This window comes from Phoenix dactylifera, chromosome 2 (assembly GCF_051530095.1).
Source record: "Phoenix dactylifera cultivar Ajwa chromosome 2, Ajwa_hap1_PhDact_Kaust_v1.1, whole genome shotgun sequence".
Classification (NCBI taxonomy): Eukaryota; Viridiplantae; Streptophyta; class Magnoliopsida; order Arecales; family Arecaceae; genus Phoenix; species Phoenix dactylifera.
Window position 1 is genome coordinate 52,668,109 of NC_143191.1, and position 22,797 is coordinate 52,690,905.

The 22,797-nt window shown below is 40.2% G+C and overlaps 1 protein-coding gene and 1 pseudogene across 6 annotated transcripts; both read right to left on the reverse strand.

Moving 5' to 3' along the window:
- Positions 1-229: 229 nt before the first annotated feature.
- Positions 230-3,037, reverse strand: LOC103719717 (L-type lectin-domain containing receptor kinase SIT2 pseudogene; annotated as a pseudogene). The gene has a single exon (XR_015975822.2). The product of XR_015975822.2 is annotated as an L-type lectin-domain containing receptor kinase SIT2 pseudogene (transcript).
- Positions 3,038-10,534: 7,497 nt separating this feature from the next.
- On the reverse strand, positions 10,535-18,150 carry LOC103719716 (S-adenosyl-L-methionine-dependent methyltransferases superfamily protein). Of its 5 annotated transcripts, XR_016399564.1 has the most exons (8): positions 17,705-18,150; positions 16,351-16,532; positions 16,157-16,277; positions 12,313-12,437; positions 11,861-12,007; positions 11,596-11,760; positions 11,445-11,513; positions 10,535-10,761 (listed from the first exon to the last, which is right to left on the reverse strand). XR_016399564.1 is itself a non-coding variant. In XM_088716962.2 (7 exons), exons 1-7 carry the CDS (start codon positions 17,934-17,936, stop codon positions 10,690-10,692), a joined length of 1,044 nt encoding a protein of 347 aa, XP_088573088.2. In that variant the 5' UTR covers positions 17,937-18,140; the 3' UTR covers positions 10,535-10,689. The 5 variants fall into 5 exon arrangements, 4 of the variants coding, with proteins under 4 accessions (XP_088573088.2, XP_088573090.2, XP_008807308.4 ...); XM_088716962.2 differs by lacking the exon at positions 11,445-11,513 and having other exon boundaries at positions 17,705-18,140; XM_088716964.2 differs by lacking the exon at positions 11,445-11,513 and having other exon boundaries at positions 16,351-16,417; positions 17,705-18,138.
- Positions 18,151-22,797: the final 4,647 nt, after the last annotated feature.

The following is a 22,797-nucleotide window of genomic DNA, read 5'->3' on the forward strand; positions in this document are numbered from 1 at the left end:
GCATGGAATGCTGGTGATCAAGATGCATCCACATTCCAACATATGTACAAAAAACTAATTGGGTCCCCATTAATCAACTTTTGGATCTTGGAATGGCATCAATTATACTATCAAAATAGGCTACTGAGGATTTGTCAACAGATCCCAAACAATTTCTAGTCCACGCTAGAAGGAAAATAGAAAATGGAAAAAAAACAAAAACAGAAAGAAAAACACAAACAAAAAGAAACAAGAAGAAGAAGAACTCAAGCTATCAGTTGTCATTGATGTCACCAAGTGAAGAGAGAAGAGAGGAAACTATAAGATATAACACTTACATTCAAATTCCACCAGTTACCTAAATTCAAGAAAATCAAAAACCTTCAAGAGGATTGGCTCTTTGTCGGTGGATGGAACAGTTTACAAGTGAAACTTCTGATTCTTCTAATTCTTCAGCAAGCTCTGGTGATGAAATAGTGATGCCCCTCCCATCGTTGGGTACTTGCGGCAGAGAAAGATGGCCATCCAAGAACTGCATCACCTGGCGCATGGTTGGTCTTGCTGCAGGCACAGGATTTGAACAAAGCAATCCAATCTTTAAGATCATTTCCACTTCCCCCAGATGGTAATCACCCCCCAGTCTTGCATCTATAACCTCTGGAATTACTCCATTCCTCCAACTCCTCCTCACCCAGTCCACCAAATGAAGATCCAGTGATTCTTGTTGCATTATTGGCCTCCTTCCACAGACAACCTCAAGTATGAAAACCCCAAAGGCAAAGACATCAGTGCTCGTAGTTGCCCTGCCCGTTTTAGTGAGCTCTGGAGCTATATAACCAAAAGTTCCCACTACATGAGTGATCTGGGGATCGCTACCATGATCATACAATTTTGATAGTCCAAAGTCTCCCAACTTTCCATTCATTTCACTGTCCAGCAAGACATTGCTTGCTTTTATATCTCTGTGTACAACAATCTGCTCCCAATCTTCATGCAGGTAGAGCAAACCTGAAGCCACACCTCTGATAATTTTCAGTCGCTGACTCCAGCTAAGTGTCGTTGGCATGTTTGCATCATAGAGGAGCTTGTCTAGACTTCCGTTGGGCATGAACTCATAGACCAAAAGGACTTCCCCTTTCCTACGGCTATAGCCAAGAAGGTGGACCAAATTGCGGTGACGGAGCTCACTGCTACTCGCAATCTCCCCAACAAACTCCCTCGTTCCTTGCTTAGAATCATGAGAAATCCTCTTCACTGCAATTTCAGTTTTAGAGGTCGGCAGCTCGCCTTTGTAAACTCTTCCAAAACCACCAACTCCCAAAAGATTTTTCTCGGGAAAGCCTTTGGTAGCCTTGAATAGTTCTTTATATGAGAATCTATGAGTTCTATTTTCTAGCTCCCACTCTTCAAGAACTTCAGCATATCTTGCCTTTCTTCTTATTATGTAAGCAATACTGGACGCGGTTATAGTTATGAACACCACTACTCCTAAGGACAGCCAAACTATCAAAGACGTTAGCTTGCTTCTATGCTTTTTCAAAGGAAGCGAAGGAAGGCTGGACATGTTGAGGGCAGGCGCTTGCCCATTCATCTTAAAGCTCCAACCCAGAACATAATGGGATGTTAGAATGGAGCCTGGAGAAGAAGAGAAGCCAATATACATGGTGTCTAATATTACTGAGGAGAGATTAATGGAAGAAGACAACAACGGACGGCTTGGTTTGGGCACACTGATGGGGGATATTGTGACATTTAGCTTCTTCTCTGGATTGCTATAATCTACCCATACCTGCATTGGTTCCTCGCTTGTAAGGCTGAGGTTGTTAAACTTGCCAATTTTCTCAGTGAAATAAGATGCTGGCGCGGCGTCTTTCGACCTCAATCCATTGATATCAATTCCGACATGGTTGCTGTCAATATCTCCAAACTCCCTATTGTAGACGGTGTCTAGCTCAATAGCAAGGACATGATTTGATGAATTGCCATTATTGGTAGAGTTGAAGAGACCAAGGTATTGTTTGGGCAGAGCTCCAGGGAGCCCCCTGGTTGGAGAGAGCACAAGTGCAAGTCCATCGCCACCCACATCTGAATATTCGGGGAGTACTGCAAAAACAAAGCAAGTAGAGAAAGTGTAAACATTACCATCTGAGGTGTTCTTCAAATGCAGTGGCACTCTGTGGAATCCATGTCCTTGCTGGTTCCTTGTAGCGTTGGTTAATCTCAGAAGGCCATTGGGTGTGATCTCTGCTACGCCATCAAGGTACAACTCACTCCTTTGGAATCCATTGTATGTGAATTCGTCATATGTGGTTGCTGAGATTCCTGTAAGCAGACATACCATCAAAAGTAAGGATAGTTTTCGCTCCATATGGAGAAGAATGGGGATTTTCTTGTTGAGCAATTCAAACTCGGCGTCGGAGGTAGACATCTCAGTGAAGGGTAGAAGTCCTTGGGTGGTACATCCATCGACATCCCATTTAAAGCTGAAGGATTGTCCAGATTACTGTATCGGTAGACAAGACTTGCTTGCAAACGGCCACGCAAGTCCTGGTCGACGAAAATGCTAGACCTATAATGTTGAAGAACCTAACTTTTGCGTACTTTTTTGAACTTAGGATGGGCAGAAGCCTGGGTCAATATCCGAGTGAGGCAGCACCTAACTTGTTATCGGGTTTTTAATCGGAATATCTTTCAAATATTCCTGTTCATTTTTGTGCGCATGGAATTGTCTCCGTATCTCAAGGATTGTTTCCCAGGATATCGCATGTCCTGTAACAATTAAAAATACAAGTTGTGACATACTGGTCTCTTTTGGCCACATCCATGAGCAAACAAGCTAATGGTTTAGCCATGCTTAATGAAGCACATGCAATGACTAGAAGTCTTTACTTGCAATATAATTATTTTTTGGAGTTTTTTGCAATGACTAGAAGCGCACATGGGATGTCTAGAAGTCTTTGCTTGCATTGTAGTTGGCGTTTCAAAAGTCAGGAGAGGATGGAAAGTAGTGGAGGTCCCATGCGATGACTAGAAGTAGTGAAGGGCCCATGTATTGACTTGAAGTTTTTTTTTTTTTTTTTCCGATAGAAGATGACTAGAAAAAACCCGTTACCCACAACCCGGTAGCCCAGGTCCAGAATCCAAAAAAAAAAGGTGCACGTGATCTGCACGTGCTCGATCTAACGGTTATCGGAGCGGGTTTCCACCAAAAATCCGAACCCGATAACCCGAACCCGTAAAGGTTCAAAAAAAAAAAATCCGTAGGATCACGTGACCTGCACGTGACTTCCACCTGTATTGATCGCACGTGAGCGGGTCAGGTGAAAGCACGTGACCTGCACGTGTCCTTCGAAAAAAAAAAGAAAAAAAAACTGCTTACCTCTGTTCCTGCCGAAGGGAAACCCTAGGGGGTTTCCGCCACTGTTGCCACCGACACCGTCTACGCCGAGCCGCCGTTCATCCACGGTGCTTCCCCGCCGCCGGAGTCCACCCGCCATTGCTCGTCGTCGCCCCGTCGCCGAACGCCGTCTTCATCCAAGCGCCACCGCTCCACACCGTGCTGTCGTCGCCCACCGTCGCTGTCGTCGTCGTCGCCCTGCCGCTGCTGCCGTCGTCGCCCTGCCGCTGCTGCCATCGTCGCCGCTCCTCCGCCGCCGTCTTCGCCGAACCGCCGAGGTGCCGTTGCTTCCTCACGGTGTCCCCTCGTCACCGCGCGCCGTCGCCTCCGAGCCCCTCTTTCCCTACCCATCGTTCTTACCGCCGGCCGCCCCCACTCAATCCCTTTCACACTAAAGCACCGCTCACCCGAGCTCCTCTTTCCCGTCCCATCTTTCTCACCGCCGGCCACTTACCCGAGCTCCCCTGTCCCCAAACCCGCTTCACCTCTCCAACACTTCACCCGACCCCCCCCCCCCCCCCCCTTCTTCCTCTCTCTGCGACCTCAAAGGGTTCTCGGCACCGAACCCTTCATCCCAGCCGAGCCGTTGCTACCAGGCCTTCACACCCTTCTCTGCTTCGGGTCCAAGGCCAACAGGCCCAAGGCCCATAACCCGAGCCACTCCTCTCTTCTGAGAGCCAATCCATCAAACCTACAAACTTGCAGGCCTCTACAAATTAAGACCCCAGTAGACCCACCAAGTTGCTGTGATCAGACCCAATTGGAGCCGTTTCGAGAGTCCATCGGCTGCAACCGCACCCCGATCGTTGCCCCAGTGCACGAGTACATGATTCTGGTTGACTGCATTCACCACAGGTGACAGATTCCTCTTTCTTTTGGGCTTGTTTATCTAATTGTGTTCTAGTTCTCTTGCATGATAGCCATATTTTAAAAACTTACTTTTCTGTCAAATTTTGAAACCTAGAACATATATTACCACACCCGTCCTATTTACCCTCTAAATCTAGATATTAAATTAGCACACCCTAGCGACATGATATTTCTCAACATCCATAGAACATATTACTTTAGGATTAGAACGACCGTAATACGAGTTTGCAACCTAACTTCTTATAGTGACTAATTTCATACTTTAATTCTGAAATATCCGAAGTACAAATTGGTAATATTTACTTTTAAGTTATTTGGTGAAAATTTGCTGATTTCTGAATTCATAGTAGGTTGCATTAGTAGGTTGTCATGCATTACATTTGGTAAGTTAGGGTTCATTAGTAGCATTGCATGTCATATCATCAACTAGTGTAATCCCTGCATGCCAACCCGTAGTGGTAGAGAGTACCTCCTCACTGACTCTCAGAACCCTTTAACCACCATGGACCCCAGAGTTCTGCAAGATCTTGTGGAACAAATCGCTGCATTACGAGCTGATCATAACGAATTCAAACGAGAGATCTGTGCTCTAGTGCAACATCCTAGGACTCCTGAACCGTCAACCCCAATCGCAGCTTATTTCGAGCTTAGTTTGGCCACACCACCTGTAGCTTTTTTCTATCCCCCTAGGAACCAACTTCCTCCTGATCACCAACGCGATCTTGACGAGCGACCACTTCGTACTGTAAGAGTAGATGCCCCCACATTTGCTGGTCAATTAGAGCCGAGCGTGTACCTTGATTGGAGAGCAGCCAGGGATAATTATTTTGAGTGGTACGAAATGACTGATGATAGAAAAGTACGGTTCGCTAAAATGAAGCTTATTGGGCAAGCTCACTGGTACTGGCATAATGTTGAACATATGCGTGAAACCCAAAGGCTTCCTCGTATCACCACCTGGGAGGATATGAAAGAAAAGTTGAATGAGAAATATCTGCCATTCTCTTACCGACAACACCTTATGGATAGGTGGCAGAAATTAACTCAAGGGACATCAACCGTTGCCGATTACATTGCACGATTTGAGGAGTTTCATATGAGATGCGGTGTAATCGAAGAGGAGACTGTTACCCTTTCTAGGTTTCGGACAGGACTCCGCGAGGAGATCCAGAAAGAATTAATTCTCCGAGAGATTACTACCCTTGGCCAAGCATACTAGTTGGCTCAAGATGTGGATAGTTTCTTACGAATCCCTGTAGTGAGACGTACCGACTCTCGGTCCATACCCCCAGGAGCCTGATCTAATCAAAGCTATCTCTCGCAATCCAGACCATTTTCCAACCATCCTAACCAGCCCGGCTCTAGCCAAGCACCGACTAGGTCGTCCCCGATGCCTGTTCAAAGTCTGTCAACTGATAAAGGAAAAGGCATACTAGGTTCCAACCCACCTTCAAGAAGCCAAACCCAGTATTTCAGGTGCCAAAAATTTGGCCATATCGCGTCCCAATATAACGCCAAGACCTATCTAATGACTGAACTTGAAGTAGGGACCCAGGAGATTGAATATATCGAAGAAGTCTATGAACCAAACATCGAGGATTTTGTAGACAACTTTGGAGACGAACAGACCGGATTAGAGTTTATCCAGACTGAACCCCAAAATGAGCCCACTGATCGAAATGAACAAAACCCGAGGCTTCATGTGGTTAGGTGTACTCTAGCTCAAACCAAGACCGAACAAGATTGGCGTAGAACCTCCCTATTTTACACGCTTATTAAAATCAATGGTAAAACATGCAAAATCCTATTTGATAGCAAAAGTTGCATCAACGCTATAGCATCTGGAATTGTTTTCCGCCTCGGCCTGAAATCTACCCCTCATCCCAACCCATATAAGGTAGCCTGGGTAGATAAGACGTCCATCTCGGTGTCGGAAAAGATGCCTTGTCCCGATTCAATTCCTATCTTATAAAGACGAGATCTGGTGCGACTGCCTTCCGATGGCTGTAGGTCAAGTCATTTTATTGGTTATACGATAGGGACGTCACACTTCATGGTCGGTCGATTCGTGTAGCTTTATGTTCCAGGGTCGAAAAAATATACTGAATTCATTGCCTCCTAGAGAGCCCGCCCCTGAAAAGAAGAGTGCTACACTACGGAAAGATGAGTCACTTCACATCATTACTTCGAAAGAGGTAATGAAAGATATCGAAAGCCAATCACCTGTGTTTGCCCTCATGGCTAGGGTTATCAATGTGGAGTCCTAGTTGGAGGAGTTTCACTCTGTTTTCCTAAGGATCTTCTAGATACACTTCCTCCGATGCGTGATATCCAGCACGTAATTGACCTCATTCCTCGAGCATCCTTGCCAAATCTTCCCCATCATAGGCTCAACCCAAACGAGCACACTGAACTGAAACGTCAAATTGACGAACTCATCACTTGAGGGTATATTCGTGAGAGTTTGAGTCCCTATGCTGTATCCGCACTCCTCACTCCCAAGAAAGATGGCTCTTGGAGGATGTGCGTCAATAGCCGTGCTATTAATAAAATCACGGTTAAGTATCGTTTTCCCATTCCTAGGCTGGACGACTTTTTGGACTATATGTCTGGTGCTACAATTTTTTCCAAGATCGACCTAAAGAGTGGATACCACCAGATTCGGATTCGTCCTGGGGATGAATGGAAAACTGCCTTTAAGACCAAAGATGGACTCTACGAATAGTTAGTGATGCTGTTCGGGTTAACAAATGCTCCTAATACTTTCATGAGGGTGATGATACAGATCTTTCGACCTTTCTTGAATAAATTTGTCGTTAATATTTTGATGACATCCTCATCTATAGTCAAACTCAAGAGCTCCATCTCTCACACTTAAGGCATGTTTGTGATGTCCTTAGAAATGAAAGCTTCTTTGCAAACCCCAAGAAGTGAGCCTTTCTGACCGATCACGTCACCTTCTTAGGGTTTATAGTGTCTTCTAAGGGTGTCTCCGCTGATCCGGAAAAAGTAAGCGCGATAGTCGATTGGCCTGAGCCCAAGACCTTAGCGGAAGTACGTAGTTTTCATGGCTTGGCTACTTTCTATCGTCGCTTCATTAGAAATTTTAGTTCGATAATGTCTCCCAATATATATTGCATGAAGAAAGGAGACTTTATTTAGACTAAGTCGGCATCCCAAGCTTTTAATGAAATTAAGAAAAGGATGACCGAAATGCCTGTCTTGCGTCTCTCTGATTTCACTAAAGTATTCGAGGTCGCATGTGATGCCTCTGGCGTTGGCATAGGTGGCGTGTTAAGCCAAGAAGGTCACCCTGTCGCGTTCTTTAGCGAAAAATTAAGCGACGGTAGGTTACGTTATTCCACCTATGATAAGGAATTCTATGCGGTAGTTCAAACTTTGCGACATTGGCGCTATTTGCTATCGCAAGAATTTATATTGTACTCTGACCATGAGGCTTTAAAGTATCTCAACTCCCAAAAGAAATTGAATCATCGGCACGGCCGTTGGATTGAGTTTCTTCAAGCCTATACTTTTGTCATGAAACATAAAGCCAGAGTTGAAAATAAGGCTACTAATGCGCTCAGTCGACGGATCTTCCTCCTATCCGTGATGAGTACTGAAGTAATTAGTTTTGAAAGGATCATGGAACAATATACCACCTGTCCCGATTTTAGTGATGTATACCTGACCCTACGAGATAGAGTAGAGAGAGAACAAGATGATTTCTTTTTACAAGACGATTACCTCTTTCGCTCCGACCGATTCTATATTCCCCGAACCTCATTGAGAGATTTTCTAGTATAGGAAATACACGCTGGAGGACTGTCTGAACATTTCAGGAGAGACAAAACCATCGAGTTGGTGGAGAGACGTTTCTTCTGGCCGAGTCTCAAGAGAAACGTGGCCAAAATTGTCGGTCAGTGTCGCACATGTCAACTAGCCAAACAACGTAAACAGAACACTGGCCTTTACACTCAACTACCCGTTCCTGATTGTCCTTGGCAAGATATTAGTATGGATTTCATGTTAGGGCTTCCACATATCTCCACCAAACACGATTCCATTTTTGTAGTGGTGGACCGATTCTCTAAGATGGCTCATTTTCTCCCCTGTTCTAAGACTTCTGATGCTTCTAGGATTGCGAAACTCTATTTTGACGAAGTCGTTAGACTCCATGGCCTCCCAAAATCTATTGTGTCCGATAGGGATGTTAAATTCATGAGCTACTTTTGGAAAACCCTTTGGCACATGATGGGCACCAAATTAAAATTTTCCTCTGCCTATCATCCCGAAACTGATGGTCAGACAGAAGTTGTCAACCGAAGTCTAGGGAATCTTTTATCTGGTAGGTAAGCATGCTAGGACTTGGGATCTCGTTTTACCAACCGCCGAGTTTGCATACAATAGTTCGGTCAATAGGATCTTAGGCATGAGTCCTTTCGAAGTGGTGAATGGATATAAACCTAGGCAACCCATAGACTTGATTCCCATGTCTCATCAACATAGAGTCTTTGAGTCTGTATAATCATTTGCTTCATACCTGCATTCATTGCATCAGAAAATCAGCAAACGTATTCACTCTAATAATTTAAAATATAAATCCCTTGCTGATTTGCACATACGTTATAAAGAATTGAATGTAGGCGATTATGTCACGGTAAGAATTAAACCTGAACGACTTCCTTCGGAAACGTTCAAAAAGTTGCAATCTCGTAGTGCGGGACCGTTCAAAGTCATAAAGAAAATCAGTTCGAATGCTTATGTTGTAGATCTTTCTGAAGACTATGGGATTAGTGCGATATTTAATATTGAAGATTTAGTCCCATACAAGAAGTCAACATTCATTCCTTCTGACCCTTTTGTTGATACACCCGCCTTTATTGATCACCTTGACCCATCATCTGCTATTGAGCCTCCACCTCCAAAGTTTCATGCATGCAGAGAACACATAGAACATATATTAGATGAGCAAGGTTATATCTACCAGGAGAGGAAGTTACCAACGTTACCTTGTTCGGTGGAAAGGTCGACTCGAATCGGATGTGACGTGGATTTCGAGGGTCGAGTTGCAGTGCCTTAACCCTGACCTTCTGGAGCAGTACGACAGCCGGCCAGACCTGCACTCGACGGGGTCGAGTTCTTCCCATCCGGAAGGAGTTGATGGGGACATCGGAGCTGATTATGTCCCCGCTTGGTCCACCATTTTATTTTTGGGCTTGTTCGCATTTTGGAGTTTATTTGTGTATTTCGGGTTCATTGGGAATTATTTTGTGTAGAGGAGGTCTTATTTTAATTGTTCTTATTTGGGCTCTATTTATAGGGAACTTTTATGTTGATTAGGGTTAATGAAAAATTAAGAAATCCTTTTTCCCCCCACATTTTCTTCTTCTCTCTCCTCTCTTTCCTTCTCCCTCCTCTCCTCTTTCTGCCGATCTCCCACTCTTCTTCTCCTCCTATTCTCCTTTCCTCCTCTTCTGTTTCCCATTGCAACACCACAACAGACACCCGAGTTGGACCCTCGCCGCAGCCGATTTCCCTGTGCTTGGTGCGGCATCAATTTCATATACAGATAAGGTTGAAATTGGATTGAATACTAGTATATCTATATCTATATTTATTTTATTTGGTAAATACAATTACAAATATTAATTGAATGCAAAAATTTATATCTATATTTATTTTAAATAGATATTGATATCAACCAGATATCGAAAGAATGGATAAAAATTTAGATATAAGTCGGATAATTAAAAGTTAGATAATTAAACTTTATAATCGTGGAATTAAAGATATTGCCATACGAATTATAAATCAAATTAATAGAATATTAATATGGTTATATATATATATATAGATATTTAAAAGTTTATAAGTGTTATATAAAATTAAATAAGATTATAAATAGAATATGGATAGACAACTATTCAATCCGATTCATATTCATATCTATTTTTTTTTTAAGAATATGAATATGGATACAGATATTAATTGGATGCTTAAATTTTTATCTATATTCTGATAGATTTAAATACAAAAATAGTTCCAGATGGATCTATTTTTAACCCTATATGCAGGATTCTAGTAAAAGAAGCTGAATGAATGCATAACAGGAGATCTGCACCGGCAGAATTACACCAAAGCAAAACTGCACGAGTTGCTGCGATAGTAATTTCACAGACCGAGGAAAACCCAAGTACGCTGGGTCTGTGGCCATGTCATTGTTCTAATACTAAATAGGTTCTCCAATAAAAGAAAAAAGAAAAAGGTAAATATGCGCTGCATAGATATCAAAAGCCCACAAAAAAGTAGTAATTTGTGGGAACTTCTCATTTTAGAAAGCCAAATGTTGATACTTAATCAAAACTATGTGCCTAAAAGTGTTATTAGCATTTAACAGAATCGCTGTATCACTTTTCAAACACAGTGGTTTCTTCAACATGCTAAAGTTCTTCAAATCCTTCTTCATCCCCTTCTTCCTCCATCCTTTCAAAGTGCATCCACCAGCTCTCCATCTATGATATCAGGAAAGAGAAATGCAAGGAAATATTCACGTCAGCTCAGTGCTTGCACTTAACAAATGAATATCTAAATTCATTTGAGCTAAAATCCCACATCAACATAGCGAACGAGCTTTTGCTAGAGGAAGGCACCCTCGGTATCAACTCATGATTATAAACATTGATACGCACATAAAGCAATCAAATTTAAAGGCAACCTACAAATACCAGTTTAATAGGGTTACAAGATCAGTATTTTCAAAAAGCTTCTTTTTCAAAAAAAAAAGAAAAAGAATTATTCACACTAAATACACTGCAATGCTGGTGCTAGCCTGCATTTACAGGGTGTTTGGAAACCTCATTTCTGCCACCCAAGAGTCGAAACTATCCAATCATATCTCATAAGTTAATGGGCGACTTTCCGGCATAGTTAAAAGGAGGAGACAGGATAAGAGAAAAAGCCTCAACACGGGATAGAAACAGTCTCTCCGACTGATACCCCTATCAAATCGGGATACCATAGATCACCAATCATTGCTTTATGATAAAATTTGATCTTGTTAAGGTTCTAGACTACGATCACCAAGAAAGTCATTAAGGACTCCATCTTAGGAAAACATGAGGATGAATAAGCATACACGTAAGCTTTCATTTATTTGCTAGCTTCAGGTAGATTAATTAGTCTATGAATGGAAAACCTTCTGGGCATCCTTGTTATCCAATTGCTGGATCATCCCGCACACTTGCCAGCACTCCCTCTAATAGTTCTGGGTTAAAATATTATTTAAGCTAATAAAAAATGAAATGGAATAGAACAATAAGAGCTTAGATTCATCCAAGTTTGATCACCTGAGAATCAGATAGCCGCAACTGTTCTGCAATGAAAAGGACATTCTTGTAAGCTCCTGATGGAGGTTCCAAGAGCATGTTTTTTGCAATTTCACCATAGTCAAATGCATCAGCTCTGAAACCATGACTTATAAAAAGTTTTTCCATATACTTCTGCGCTGCAGGCTGCCATAAGAAAAGAAGAAAAATGCCAAGCAACTATCACAAGTGAAACTGAATGGTAGAAGAAAAGAGATAGAGATTGACAGTAGAATAATGAATCAACCATGTCTCCAATTTCAGTCCCCAGAAAACAGAGAGGCAATTCTCCAATTAAAAAGCTTCCTTTCATGGCTAAATTGCTGATGGCAAACAAAATGTCATTCAAGCCTGTTGAAGTCAACAGCGGTAGCCCCTGCAAGGAACATAAATGCTGGTATTTACCCTCGTAAGCATCTTAGCATAGTAATTGTTAAAGCAGGTCAGGGCTATCTAGACTATATCGGGGACCTCTTTGACACCAGAAGAAGCTGCAAATTGGTAGCTTAAGGAACTCAATCAACCATCAATCATTATTTCAACTGGGACAAGAAATGTACTTCTTGTTGATTGCTCTAAAACAAGAACTAGGAAACTGGAATAAACATGCAAGGTGGTGATAAAGTGTCAAGTTAAACAATTTACATGGCTGTAATGATCTTGTTAAGAAATAGTTGTATTGTAAATTCCATGTTTCACCTGAAGCACCCATAAACTTGGTTTGTCACCTTTAAAGCCTTTCTCACAAAAAATTGCCTGTAAATCAGAAGACTCCAGAGGAACATGGACTAGCATGCAGTTTCTTGAAATTTTAGCTCCAGCACCTACTATATCCAAGGAAAAAAGGGCATGAGGCACGTCATAAGTCCAAAATTTATGACATCATGCATGCATATGAGCTAGAATTTATATGAGAAAGAACACAAGGTAATGGCGAAGAGAATATTCTGAGTTGGCATTGCATCAGTTCAATCATAACCATGACCAATTAGCTCTTATGAAAAAAAGGGAAAAGCGGGCAAAAAAATAGCATGATCCCTAATGCACTGATTTGAGATAGATTGACCATACATTCCTATCAAATGTCATGCTCTTCATAACAGGGTTTACCAAGTCCCTGCTGCAACCTCTTTTAAAGCTGTCTCCCACTCCTTTTAAGGCTTTCCTCCTTCTTCTCTATCAAGATCATGGATTCCTTCATTAAAAAAACAACTTGTGTGATCTCTATTGCCACTTTGTCAAGGCTTCACCACTTCCAATTATAAATGTATTCAAACTTCTTGATCCAAATTAAACCATCTTAATCTATTTTCCACCATTTATGTTTTCCTAAATTCTTTCAATATGATTTTTTGAGAGATACAGTAACCAGCTTATTGATAAAGACTGAAAAATTGTACTAGGATAAGATCAAAACTGAAGCAGCTCAATATATGGAAAGATTGTTCTATAATCCTCTAAAAAAACTATTAGCAAAATTATTAGCTTACACATATATATATGATCAATCAGATATGTTTAACATCACATAATCTATGGAGATTTAGATATAGGACAATTGTGACATAGAGGTTAGTTTCCCATAGATGTTTATTAAGTAACCTCCAAAAGGCCCCTTCCACCTCCATTTCATGTTTAACTTGTTAATACTGTAAGCTAAGCAAACCAAAACACCTAGTATCTTCAGTGACATATAATTATCACCACTCTCATAGGTACAGATTGCATGAAGATTTTCATAACATTGTTGCTGGATACATAGGTAAAGATTCCTAAAGGAAAAGACAGCCCAATCTTAACCTACCCCCACCCCCCTCGTACACTGCATGTATGTTCACATAGTATGATCATGAAATAGGGGGCTTACGCATCAAGGATACAGCAATAGAAGCAATAGCAAAATCAAGCCATTGCCTTTGACATGGGCAAATGAGATAATAAGGAGGTGGTCATCTTTGTCTGAATTACAAGACCTTCCACACAAAGGATTTACACAATTTGGTAATTGTACGGTCCCCCCCTCATGAAAAACCCAAGCTAATCTTTTCTTATATTGGATCAGTCACATGAGCCTCTAGGTTTAGCATTCCCTATAAAATGTTGATAGGGCTCTCACCAATGTCTCGTCCTTCTTTTTTTGTGTATTCTTGCAAGTGATCCTCATTCTACTGTCACCCAATGAGCCACCTATGTTAGCCAACTAGATCCCCTATGTTAGCCAACTAGATCTCCTCCCATCCCCTATTTGAACAGTACTCCATTAGCTGAACCAACAAGACCAGGGGATACAATCTGCATGTGCAAGTGGCTAATCAGGTGATAACAATCTTAAGTAGTGAAAAGATAATAACAAGATAGGGACATTGTTTTCAGTTGTTGAGACACAGCAGTTTGTCATTAACTGAGATTTGCTTGGGATAAATTTTCTTGGCCATTAAAAAATGAAATATCCAAAAAAAAATGGGTACAAGATAAATACATTAACTGAGATTTGCTTGGCATTCGAGAGATGAGGGAAATTTATGTCTAACAGTTGCTGGAGAAAAGAGGGTTCAAGTAGATAGGAAGTGGTGAAGAATGGTAGCAGCTTTCTTAATGACATAGATGTTGAGCATCATGCTCCAATAAGTTCCAGTCAACTCTAGCACTTTGGTCAGATGGGAGGTGGGCAGTCTTCATTTTCCCATGCTCAATAGCTGGCCATGAGAGCTATAGGATAGGATCTTAGCTTGGCCAAGAAGGGTTTTAGTCAAGGTCTGCAAAACTAGTACCAAGAAGCACACCGATATGTTACTAGTTCGGAATGGTACAATCGGTATGGTAGGGTACGATATGTACCCCGAACTAAGACTTCTCACTCCTAACAAAGGTACAGCCTGAAACAGTGTGATATAGGTCAATATCGGGCAGCATGGGCAGTTCCTCTCTATTAGAATTAATACAAACCAATTCAGCTAATATACCAGAACAAACCTCGACAACATGCTGGCACTTTATTGGTATGGTATGATACGATCACTACAGAGTGATACAGGTCGGTACAGTAGACCTTGGTTTCAGCCTTCCAACCGGAATAAGATCTAACAATCAAAACAAGCAAAACCATTATGGAGGAAAGATGGATGAGGTGGATGGTGTTTATAGCCATTATAGAAAACAATGGATCCACCATAGTCCAGGAGGGGGGTTTTGAAGGGGAGGGAACATGAAGATTAAATGGGGGGAGGGTACATGTTGAAGGCTTGCTATGGCATTTCAATGTGCAAGGATGAGGGTGATTAGGGGAAGGAGCAGATGGAGAATTTAATCATCGAATATTGATATCAACATTTAAAATGGATAGTTGTCCAATTTTTGCTATTATAACTAATTTCTCAAAGATCTTTCTATATGTATCCTTGTTAAAGTAAATTTTGAATATTTCTCGAAATCTATTGTAACAACCCAGGACCTCACCCAAAAATGGCTAGCTAGAAAGTATTATTTGGGTTCCTTAGTTCTATATAAGTACCCAAGATTTTCTTGGTGAATTTCCGATGTGGGGCTAAACACACGCCCGCACGGATCCTTACATACTCCCCCCGTTTAAGCTCTGACGTCCTCATCAGGCCAAGGGTTCAAATCCATTTCATTTTGTCCGAGATAAATCAATGATATCTTTGCTCATTTCAATATTGTTCCTTATTTAGATGATTTGCCATCAAAGCTTTAAAAGCTAGACTTTACCATTATCAATCTTTTCCCTCGTGATCACCAAAATATCCAACACCAACTTGATTGGGTGATTATGCAAGTTATGCATAGATAAAGAGAAATTTCATCGAGTTATTTTCGCATCTTTTAGATGTTCACAAGTTTATTAAAGATAATTTTTCATACTCCTCAACATTTTCTCTTTTTTTCTCAAGGATCCCTCTTTGAACTAAAAATAGAAGACATTTCTTACAATGTACATCATGTTATAAAGGCATAATGCAAACCAATTCCAAGATTCATTTAGTAAGTACACAATAATATTAAAGCTTGGTTTTATGTGCTAGCTCAGCTTCTTTTCATTTTTTGAGGTTAGCAGCGCAAAAATAATTTTAGTTACGCAGTCAAACTTTGTACTTAAGGTTCTTAAATCAAGAACGTGAAATTGAGCTTTTGGGATTAGGAATATCCATATGTCAAGTTAGGACTTCATTTGCTATTTGCTTAACCAAGGAAACCTACAATAAACTAGAAAAAAGAAAATAGGACGGGGGAAGCAATTCCAAAATGTCAATTTAACTCCCTCAGTTTGTCATAATTATCTAGAAAGTCAAACTTTCAATTCATGGGTAAAGAGCACTCACCACTCTCACGATGGCTCGCAATCTCTAGAAATTAAAATAGAATTTTCCCCTAGTATGACAAAAGATGGTTTCTATAGTTCTAGTATTCAACGAAATCATGAAGTTAAATAACAAAGCAAGCAAAAGAAAAGTATGAGACTCCTTCCAGGGTGAGTAGCAGAGAAATTTCACAATTATGAAAATTTTATTTGAGAGAGCTCACTTACCTTTAAGCCTTTGAGATGCTACCTTGAAGACACTTTTTGGAGAGACATCATATATAATGGATGGCTGAGGCCAACTCAGCCTATATGGGCGGGTGTCCATACCATCTGTCAACAAAACAATCTATGTAGTATAAGAGAACCTTAATCCAACAGTGATAACAAGGAATGCTTACAAATTTTAAATTATCAAATACCTGCCTCACTTTGTCCATACTGCTCGCCAAACTAAGCAATTTGTCATCAAGGAATTTTGTTGCTAACCTATAGTGACATGGAGATAGTGTAGTTGTTAAAACTGGAGGTTGTTCCTCCACATCCCAATGACCACTGATAGGGGAAAGAAGGCAGCAGGCATATGGATCAACGAAAAGAGGATCTGTTGTTCAGAATATCAAACCAATACCAATATATGAATGAATTGACCAATCATATCAACCAATTTTTCTAGAGTAACCATTCCCAACTATTAATGGCAAACTATGAGAATTGTTTGAAAATAACTAGAATCCTACTGATAAAATGGAAACTGAAAGAAAGAGAAGAAATCTACATGAAATATGAATATGTAGCCTAAAAATTTACAAAATCATTAGCTGTTTTTGCTCAAAATAGGATAATTTATGCCTCTCACTTACTATGTTCAGTTCTACAAATTGTGGGTGAATGATACTTCCAAGGATTAAAAAAAAAACAAAACATCGTTGTCAATCCGCATTCATTAGTACAATCATATCAAGCTTACATTATTTCTGACTCAAAACTCACAACAATAAAAATATTAACATGTACGCATGAGTGCAATAAAAAAACTTCGAGATTCACATCAATATGAAATGGAAAACACACGCAAGTGCATAATTTAAAAAAAAAAAAAAAAGCTTTCTTTTATCCAACTTCAACAGTCACATCAATTAAAAAAAAAGCAAGTATGAGAATACCACAATACCACAATCAAGAATCCATACATGCACAAAAATATAGAATAAAACAATAATCTCTTTTCCAAATTACTCAACAAAGTGAACTTGATTTTCTCATGGGGTACCACAACTTTTTAATTCTCAGCATCTTTCAGGAGAAAACTAAAGCAAAAGACTCCCGCTTTTAAAGCTTGCTAAGATAGACCATACATAAAATTAAGCAAATTTCCCCCCATCCAATATAAATTCTTCTCCATTAATTCGAGATTGGGCCTTTCTCTTCCAAGTATTCTGTCAAGATTATGGCGAAAACACACAAGTAGGCAAGGAATTAAGGAAAAAATTAAGGCTAAAAAAAGGTTTTGTCCCCTAATCTCACCCGATAGTTGAGAAGAGCATGCTTATTTTCTGCTCCTCCTAGAGGGATTTTCACCACAAAATGATCGTTTTACCTTCTATATTTGCTCTATATTTGCAAGGAATTGGGTAGTTTTACCTTCTATATTTGCTAGAAAGATCGTTTAAGGGAAGCATTCCTTCAAATAGGTTCGGTGCTTCTGGACCTCATTGTTCGAATAACATAAAACACCAGAAACAAGAAAGCACAGAAACTCAGAGCGATCTACACCTGGTCGAAGGGTCTCTTGGAATCGAAGGGACGCGGCCCTGAGAGCTGCTCGGAGGAGCAAATCGGGGTCCTCGCGGCCAAGCCTGGCAGCGATAGCAAGGGTCATTCGGCCGGCCTTCCCCCACTTCCTTCCCCGAGCGAAGCCGGCGGCCGGCAGAGAGGGGAAGATGGAGCGCTTCGCCACCGCGCCGCATCGCATCGGCGGGCGGATGAGGTTCTCGAGCCGAGCCATTTTCTCCGCCTCTCTGTGGCTATGATCTCCCGGACTCTCTTTGTGGAACTTGTGGACTTGGATCCGAATGGTTGTTTTCGGCGATTTAACGGTCGTTACAACAGTTTTGGGTTCCGTCCGCCATAAGTTGTGTTTTGCAGAAAGGAGGAAATGCCGCCAAGGTTACTCCGCTCGTTTATCACCTATGACATTGTCTTATTATGCGTGAATAAAGATCCCCCAGTATGTCCGAAAACCTTGTGGACTCATCTATATATATATATATATATATATATATATATATATATATATATATATATATATATATATATATATATATATATATATATATATATATATATATATATATATATATATATATATATATATATATATATATATATATATATATATATATATAATATATATATATATATATATATATATATATATATATTATATATATAATTTTGGCATATTTAGTTGACCAGATATGACTATTTCAGAGTAGATTATATTTGGTTGAACATCTTTTTTTTCTGAAAAAGTTATGTAAAATATCTATTATACTCTTAATAAAGAAAGAGATTTTGGCTTAAAAGTAGTTTTGAAAAAAAAAGTATTACAATTTCCAATCAGTAAGAAAGTAGCTTTTCTATGTTTCTTATTAATTTTTTTTAATAGAAATCTTATTTTCATAGGAATGCTATTTTCTTATCTCTTTTTTTTGAAAACTTCAATGAAACAAGAAGCAATTGACCATATTTTTCTCCTTCTTTTCCCGCGAACTAAACTAATCCTTTATTCTTTTCTGTTAATGAAGGCCCTTCTATCTACATGATTTCGAGGGATGCCGTCTGTCCATAGCTCCCCATCTATCTCTCTTCTTTCTTGTCCTTCCATAGTTCCCATCCCCAAGCGATCAACTGGCCACAATTTGAATACTAACGAACATCATATTCTGAAAACTATTTATTAATATTGTTGGAGATATGCATTGGGTCATGTGCTATATATTAAAGGATATTATGAAAAACTATATATCAAGAGTTTGATGCTACTAGAGATATATATTAGATCATTATCGCATCTATATCAAAGAAGCTTATGGTATATATCAAAAAATTGTTAAGGGTATATTGGCTTTACATAAATGATGCATCCCCGAACTCCAAGTTCCATATTTGCAAAGGCATGCAAAAATGAGAAAGAGACTCATCATCGTCCCTAGCAATTGGCAAGATTCGGAGGGGGGGAAAAAAAAGGGGATACGACAGAAGAGACTCTGAGGAGGATACGGTGGCTGCTGCAGACGGACGGATGGTGAAGGTCATGATGGAGAGAGTGGAAGATCAAAGAAGACAGAAGCTACAAATGGACTTGAAAAGAAAGAGACTGAGATCCTTTCACATATTTTCCCCCCTTTTTTCGAGGCATAACGTAGAGGGAAGGAACTCCGTTGGTAGGGCTTCCATTCCTCTCGGTCTCTTTAATTTCAACTTCAAGACCTGTGCAGATCGGTACGTGGTGAAAGATAAAAGAAACTCTAGGCGATCTCTTCCGGTGCACTCAACCAAAGAACTTTTGTTCAAAATATTCATTATGTTAAGATAATCGGAGTTCGAACTCAGAATCTCTGCTCTGATACCATATTAAAATTACCATTTGTCCCAAAAACTAAGTAGTCGAGCTTCGACTTATAAATAAATTATCTTTACTTATTTTTAAAGCTTTACCTAGCGATCTTCACAATTCCGAGCTCAAACACAGAAAATATGACAAATCTCCCATTTGCAGAGGCGCAGCTTTCTGAGCTCACCTAGTCCTGCCAATGGAAGACTTCGGACCAAGGGTGTGATGGTTGCACCTTGCCACCCTCAGACCGACAGGAAGAGCGATGTAGGACAATCTAGGGTTGGTTTCCCACACGCGAGCATGTCTGAAAATAAGGTTGGATTGAGAGTTATAAGCACTTCTATTACTTGCTGTCAAGAATCTGATAGCAGGACAGCCAATAACAGAGCTTAAAAGTAAGGCCAATGGCTGTTAGAGGAGAAGGATGAGCTGGGTAAAAATCTAGAGCCTTTAGGTCTTAATTTAGAAATCCAAAAATAGAGAAGTAATGTATAAATATGAATGGAGACTTTAAGAAATCAAAAGCAGCAGATTCCAGTTAGCAAGCAAGTATTAATGGAACAGAAGAATGGACATCTGATGCTAATCAGGTATCTAGCAGCTAATAGTCAACATAATAAGCAGCAGAGAGAACAGAATGAGTGGTGAAAGAAGAGGGAATACTCAAAGACAGGAGAGAACAAAGTTAAAATCCTATTATGTTTTCCGAGCAAAGATTTGAGTCCTTTCGGACTCTTACAATTATGGAATAAGTTCTCCTTGAAATCCCATTGATTGACCCTTGTCAAGATTACTGATACCCACAGCAACTGCAGTGCATACTATTCATGCTACATCAACATGACTACCTGGTCTCTTCATAATTCTAAAACTAACTTTATACTGCTTTAAAGGCGACATTCAATAAAATCAAGGCCGTTGGATGAAGTTGTGGTGGCCTGTTGCCTTATGGCTGTTCATCACATCAGAATGGTGCCCTAAAATGCCTAGCTTGCTTGCCATTCGATCTTGCGGTCACAGCCCTTCGGTTATGATGTTTATGGGTCGAAGTTTGTGCCCTCTGTGTCCACCTGTGGGCGATAAAATCCTTTCTTCAATAGCCATTGTATCACAAAGGATCCTAAACTGCTCAAGCTTGCAACCTCGAGAAGATATACGGGCTGTTCCTATCGAGCCTTTGAAGCTTTATTGCATGTCTGTGATTGTTGGGAACAATCACTACAGGAAAAATAGGTAAATTCCTGACACCCAACTACCGACGCTAGGAAGAAGTGTCGGTAATTTGGCTGGTGCACCAAAATTTGCTGATGCGTGCCAATAGCGTCAGAAGATACCAAAATAAATACGATATTTTAGAAAGCATCGTCCGAGGCCGATTCCCAACGACGACGCTTTCTAAAGCGTTTGTCGGAGGCATTCCTAAAAAAAAAAAAAAATCCACACCATTCTCCCCATCTCCCCAACTCCTCCAACCGCTCCCTCCCTACAAAACCCTAACCCCCTCCCCTTCTCTCTCAGTCGCTTCTCTCTCTCTCTCTCTCTCTCTCTCGCCTTCTCTTTTTCTTTCAATCGATCTATGACTTTGATCTCGGGGAAGGCGATCGCCACCTCTGCTTGACCTCTATTTGCCGCAAGGGCTCAGGTATTAATCTCTCCGAGCTCCCTTCTCATTCGAGATCTACTCTTCGTTTCTTTTTCTTTGCTCAGCCTCTATTTGCCGTACGGGCTCAGGTATTGATCTCTCCGAGCTCCCTTCTCGTTCGAGATCTGCTCTTTGTTTTTTTCTCTGCTCGGCCTCTATTTGCCGTGCGGGCTCAGGTATTGATCTCTCCAAGCTCCCATCTCGTTCAAGATCTGCTCTTCGTTTCTTTTTGTCTGCTCGGATCTGTTATTGTGGATGAGATTTAAGTTATTCATCTTCGATTTTAAACGTTTTGGCATGCTATAGTGGCAATCTGTTGATGGATTAGGGTTTTATTGCTCATTTCACTGTTTTAAATTTGTTATGCTCTTCTTTCTGAATTTTGGAGATTTTTCCGTTGATTATGTTTAGGAAGCTGATCATTGTTCGATCTATCATCTCTCTCTCTCTCTCTCTCTCTCTCTCTCTCTCTCTCTCTTAGGTCAAGGGGTTCTTTTTGATGATCAATCACCTGGCAAATCTATGATAGCTTTTCTTCTCATGGTGGTTGGTGGGTATATCAAATACTTTTGATGATAGCTTTTAAATTTTTCTTTCTATTTTCTGAGATATGACATTTATTTGGCAATGAACCACTTTTTATACTTCTGAGGCTTATATCATTTAGATGGAAAGTAGAAGCACTGATGACCCAGATGGAAAGTAGAATCACCAAATGCTTGCTGTTGTTCATGGAGGAAGGTTTGAACAGGACTAATATTCTTGTTGCAGAGGACTAAAAAAGCAAGAATGGAAGATTATAGTAGTTATCAAAAATTTATATGGAGACCAGGAGAATGACCTCTGACCTTTAAAAAAAAAAAATTCTTTTCAAATATTTTTTTAAAAAAATAATTATAATGACGCTTTAAAAAAATAAGCAGTTAAAAGTAGACGCTTTCAAGCGTCGCTAACTGCTCGACACGTAAAAGCGTCGGCTTTTAGCGATGCTTTTAAGTGTTGCTAAAAACCGCCCTCTAGTGATGCTTTTCAAAAGTGTCGGCAAATTTTTTTTCCACCCTCACCTATCCAATGCTTTAGAAAGCGCTGATGGAAAAAATATCGACATTTATAAGCGTCGATATAGGCTTTAAAAAGTGTCGGAAAAAATAAGTTTTTTTATAGTGAATTATATCCTACACCATATGCACCATGTGGCGCTGCACCACGCCAATCTCAGACACTTGTTCTTGTGGGCCAATCATTGAGATGAGTACTTGATGAATGAATCAATCACACCAAAGTAGCTTCATGAAGAGAAAGCAGGAGTACCATGGTGTGATTGATTCCTTGTATGATGCTTGTGTGAAGCTGCTTTGGAGTTCCTTTTTTTTTTAAGGCTTAGAAAGAAGACGAGGCATTTTGCAACATGTGTAAATGTTTTTCGGCGAATGCAGTCGCTAGACTCCTTTATGGGTGCTATATATATTATTAGATAGGATTACAACCACAATTAGATATTTGGATATGAATTTGATAATTGTCTATCCATATTTGTATCTGTTTCTGTGATGGATATGGATATGAGATATGAATATTAGTCGGATCCTCAAATTTATATCTATA

Coding starts and splice junctions, on each gene's coding strand:
- LOC103719716 (XM_088716962.2), bottom strand. CDS start 17,936: ATGGCTCGGCTCGAGAACCTCATCCGCCCGCCGATGCGATGCGGCGCG. Junction 16,533..17,704: donor CCAAGAGACCCTTCGACCAG/GTGTAGATCGCT, acceptor TCTGAACAACAG/ATCCTCTTTTCGTTGATCCA. Junction 10,762..11,595: donor TGCGGCTATCTGATTCTCAG/GTGATCAAACTT, acceptor CTGATATCATAG/ATGGAGAGCTGGTGGATGCA.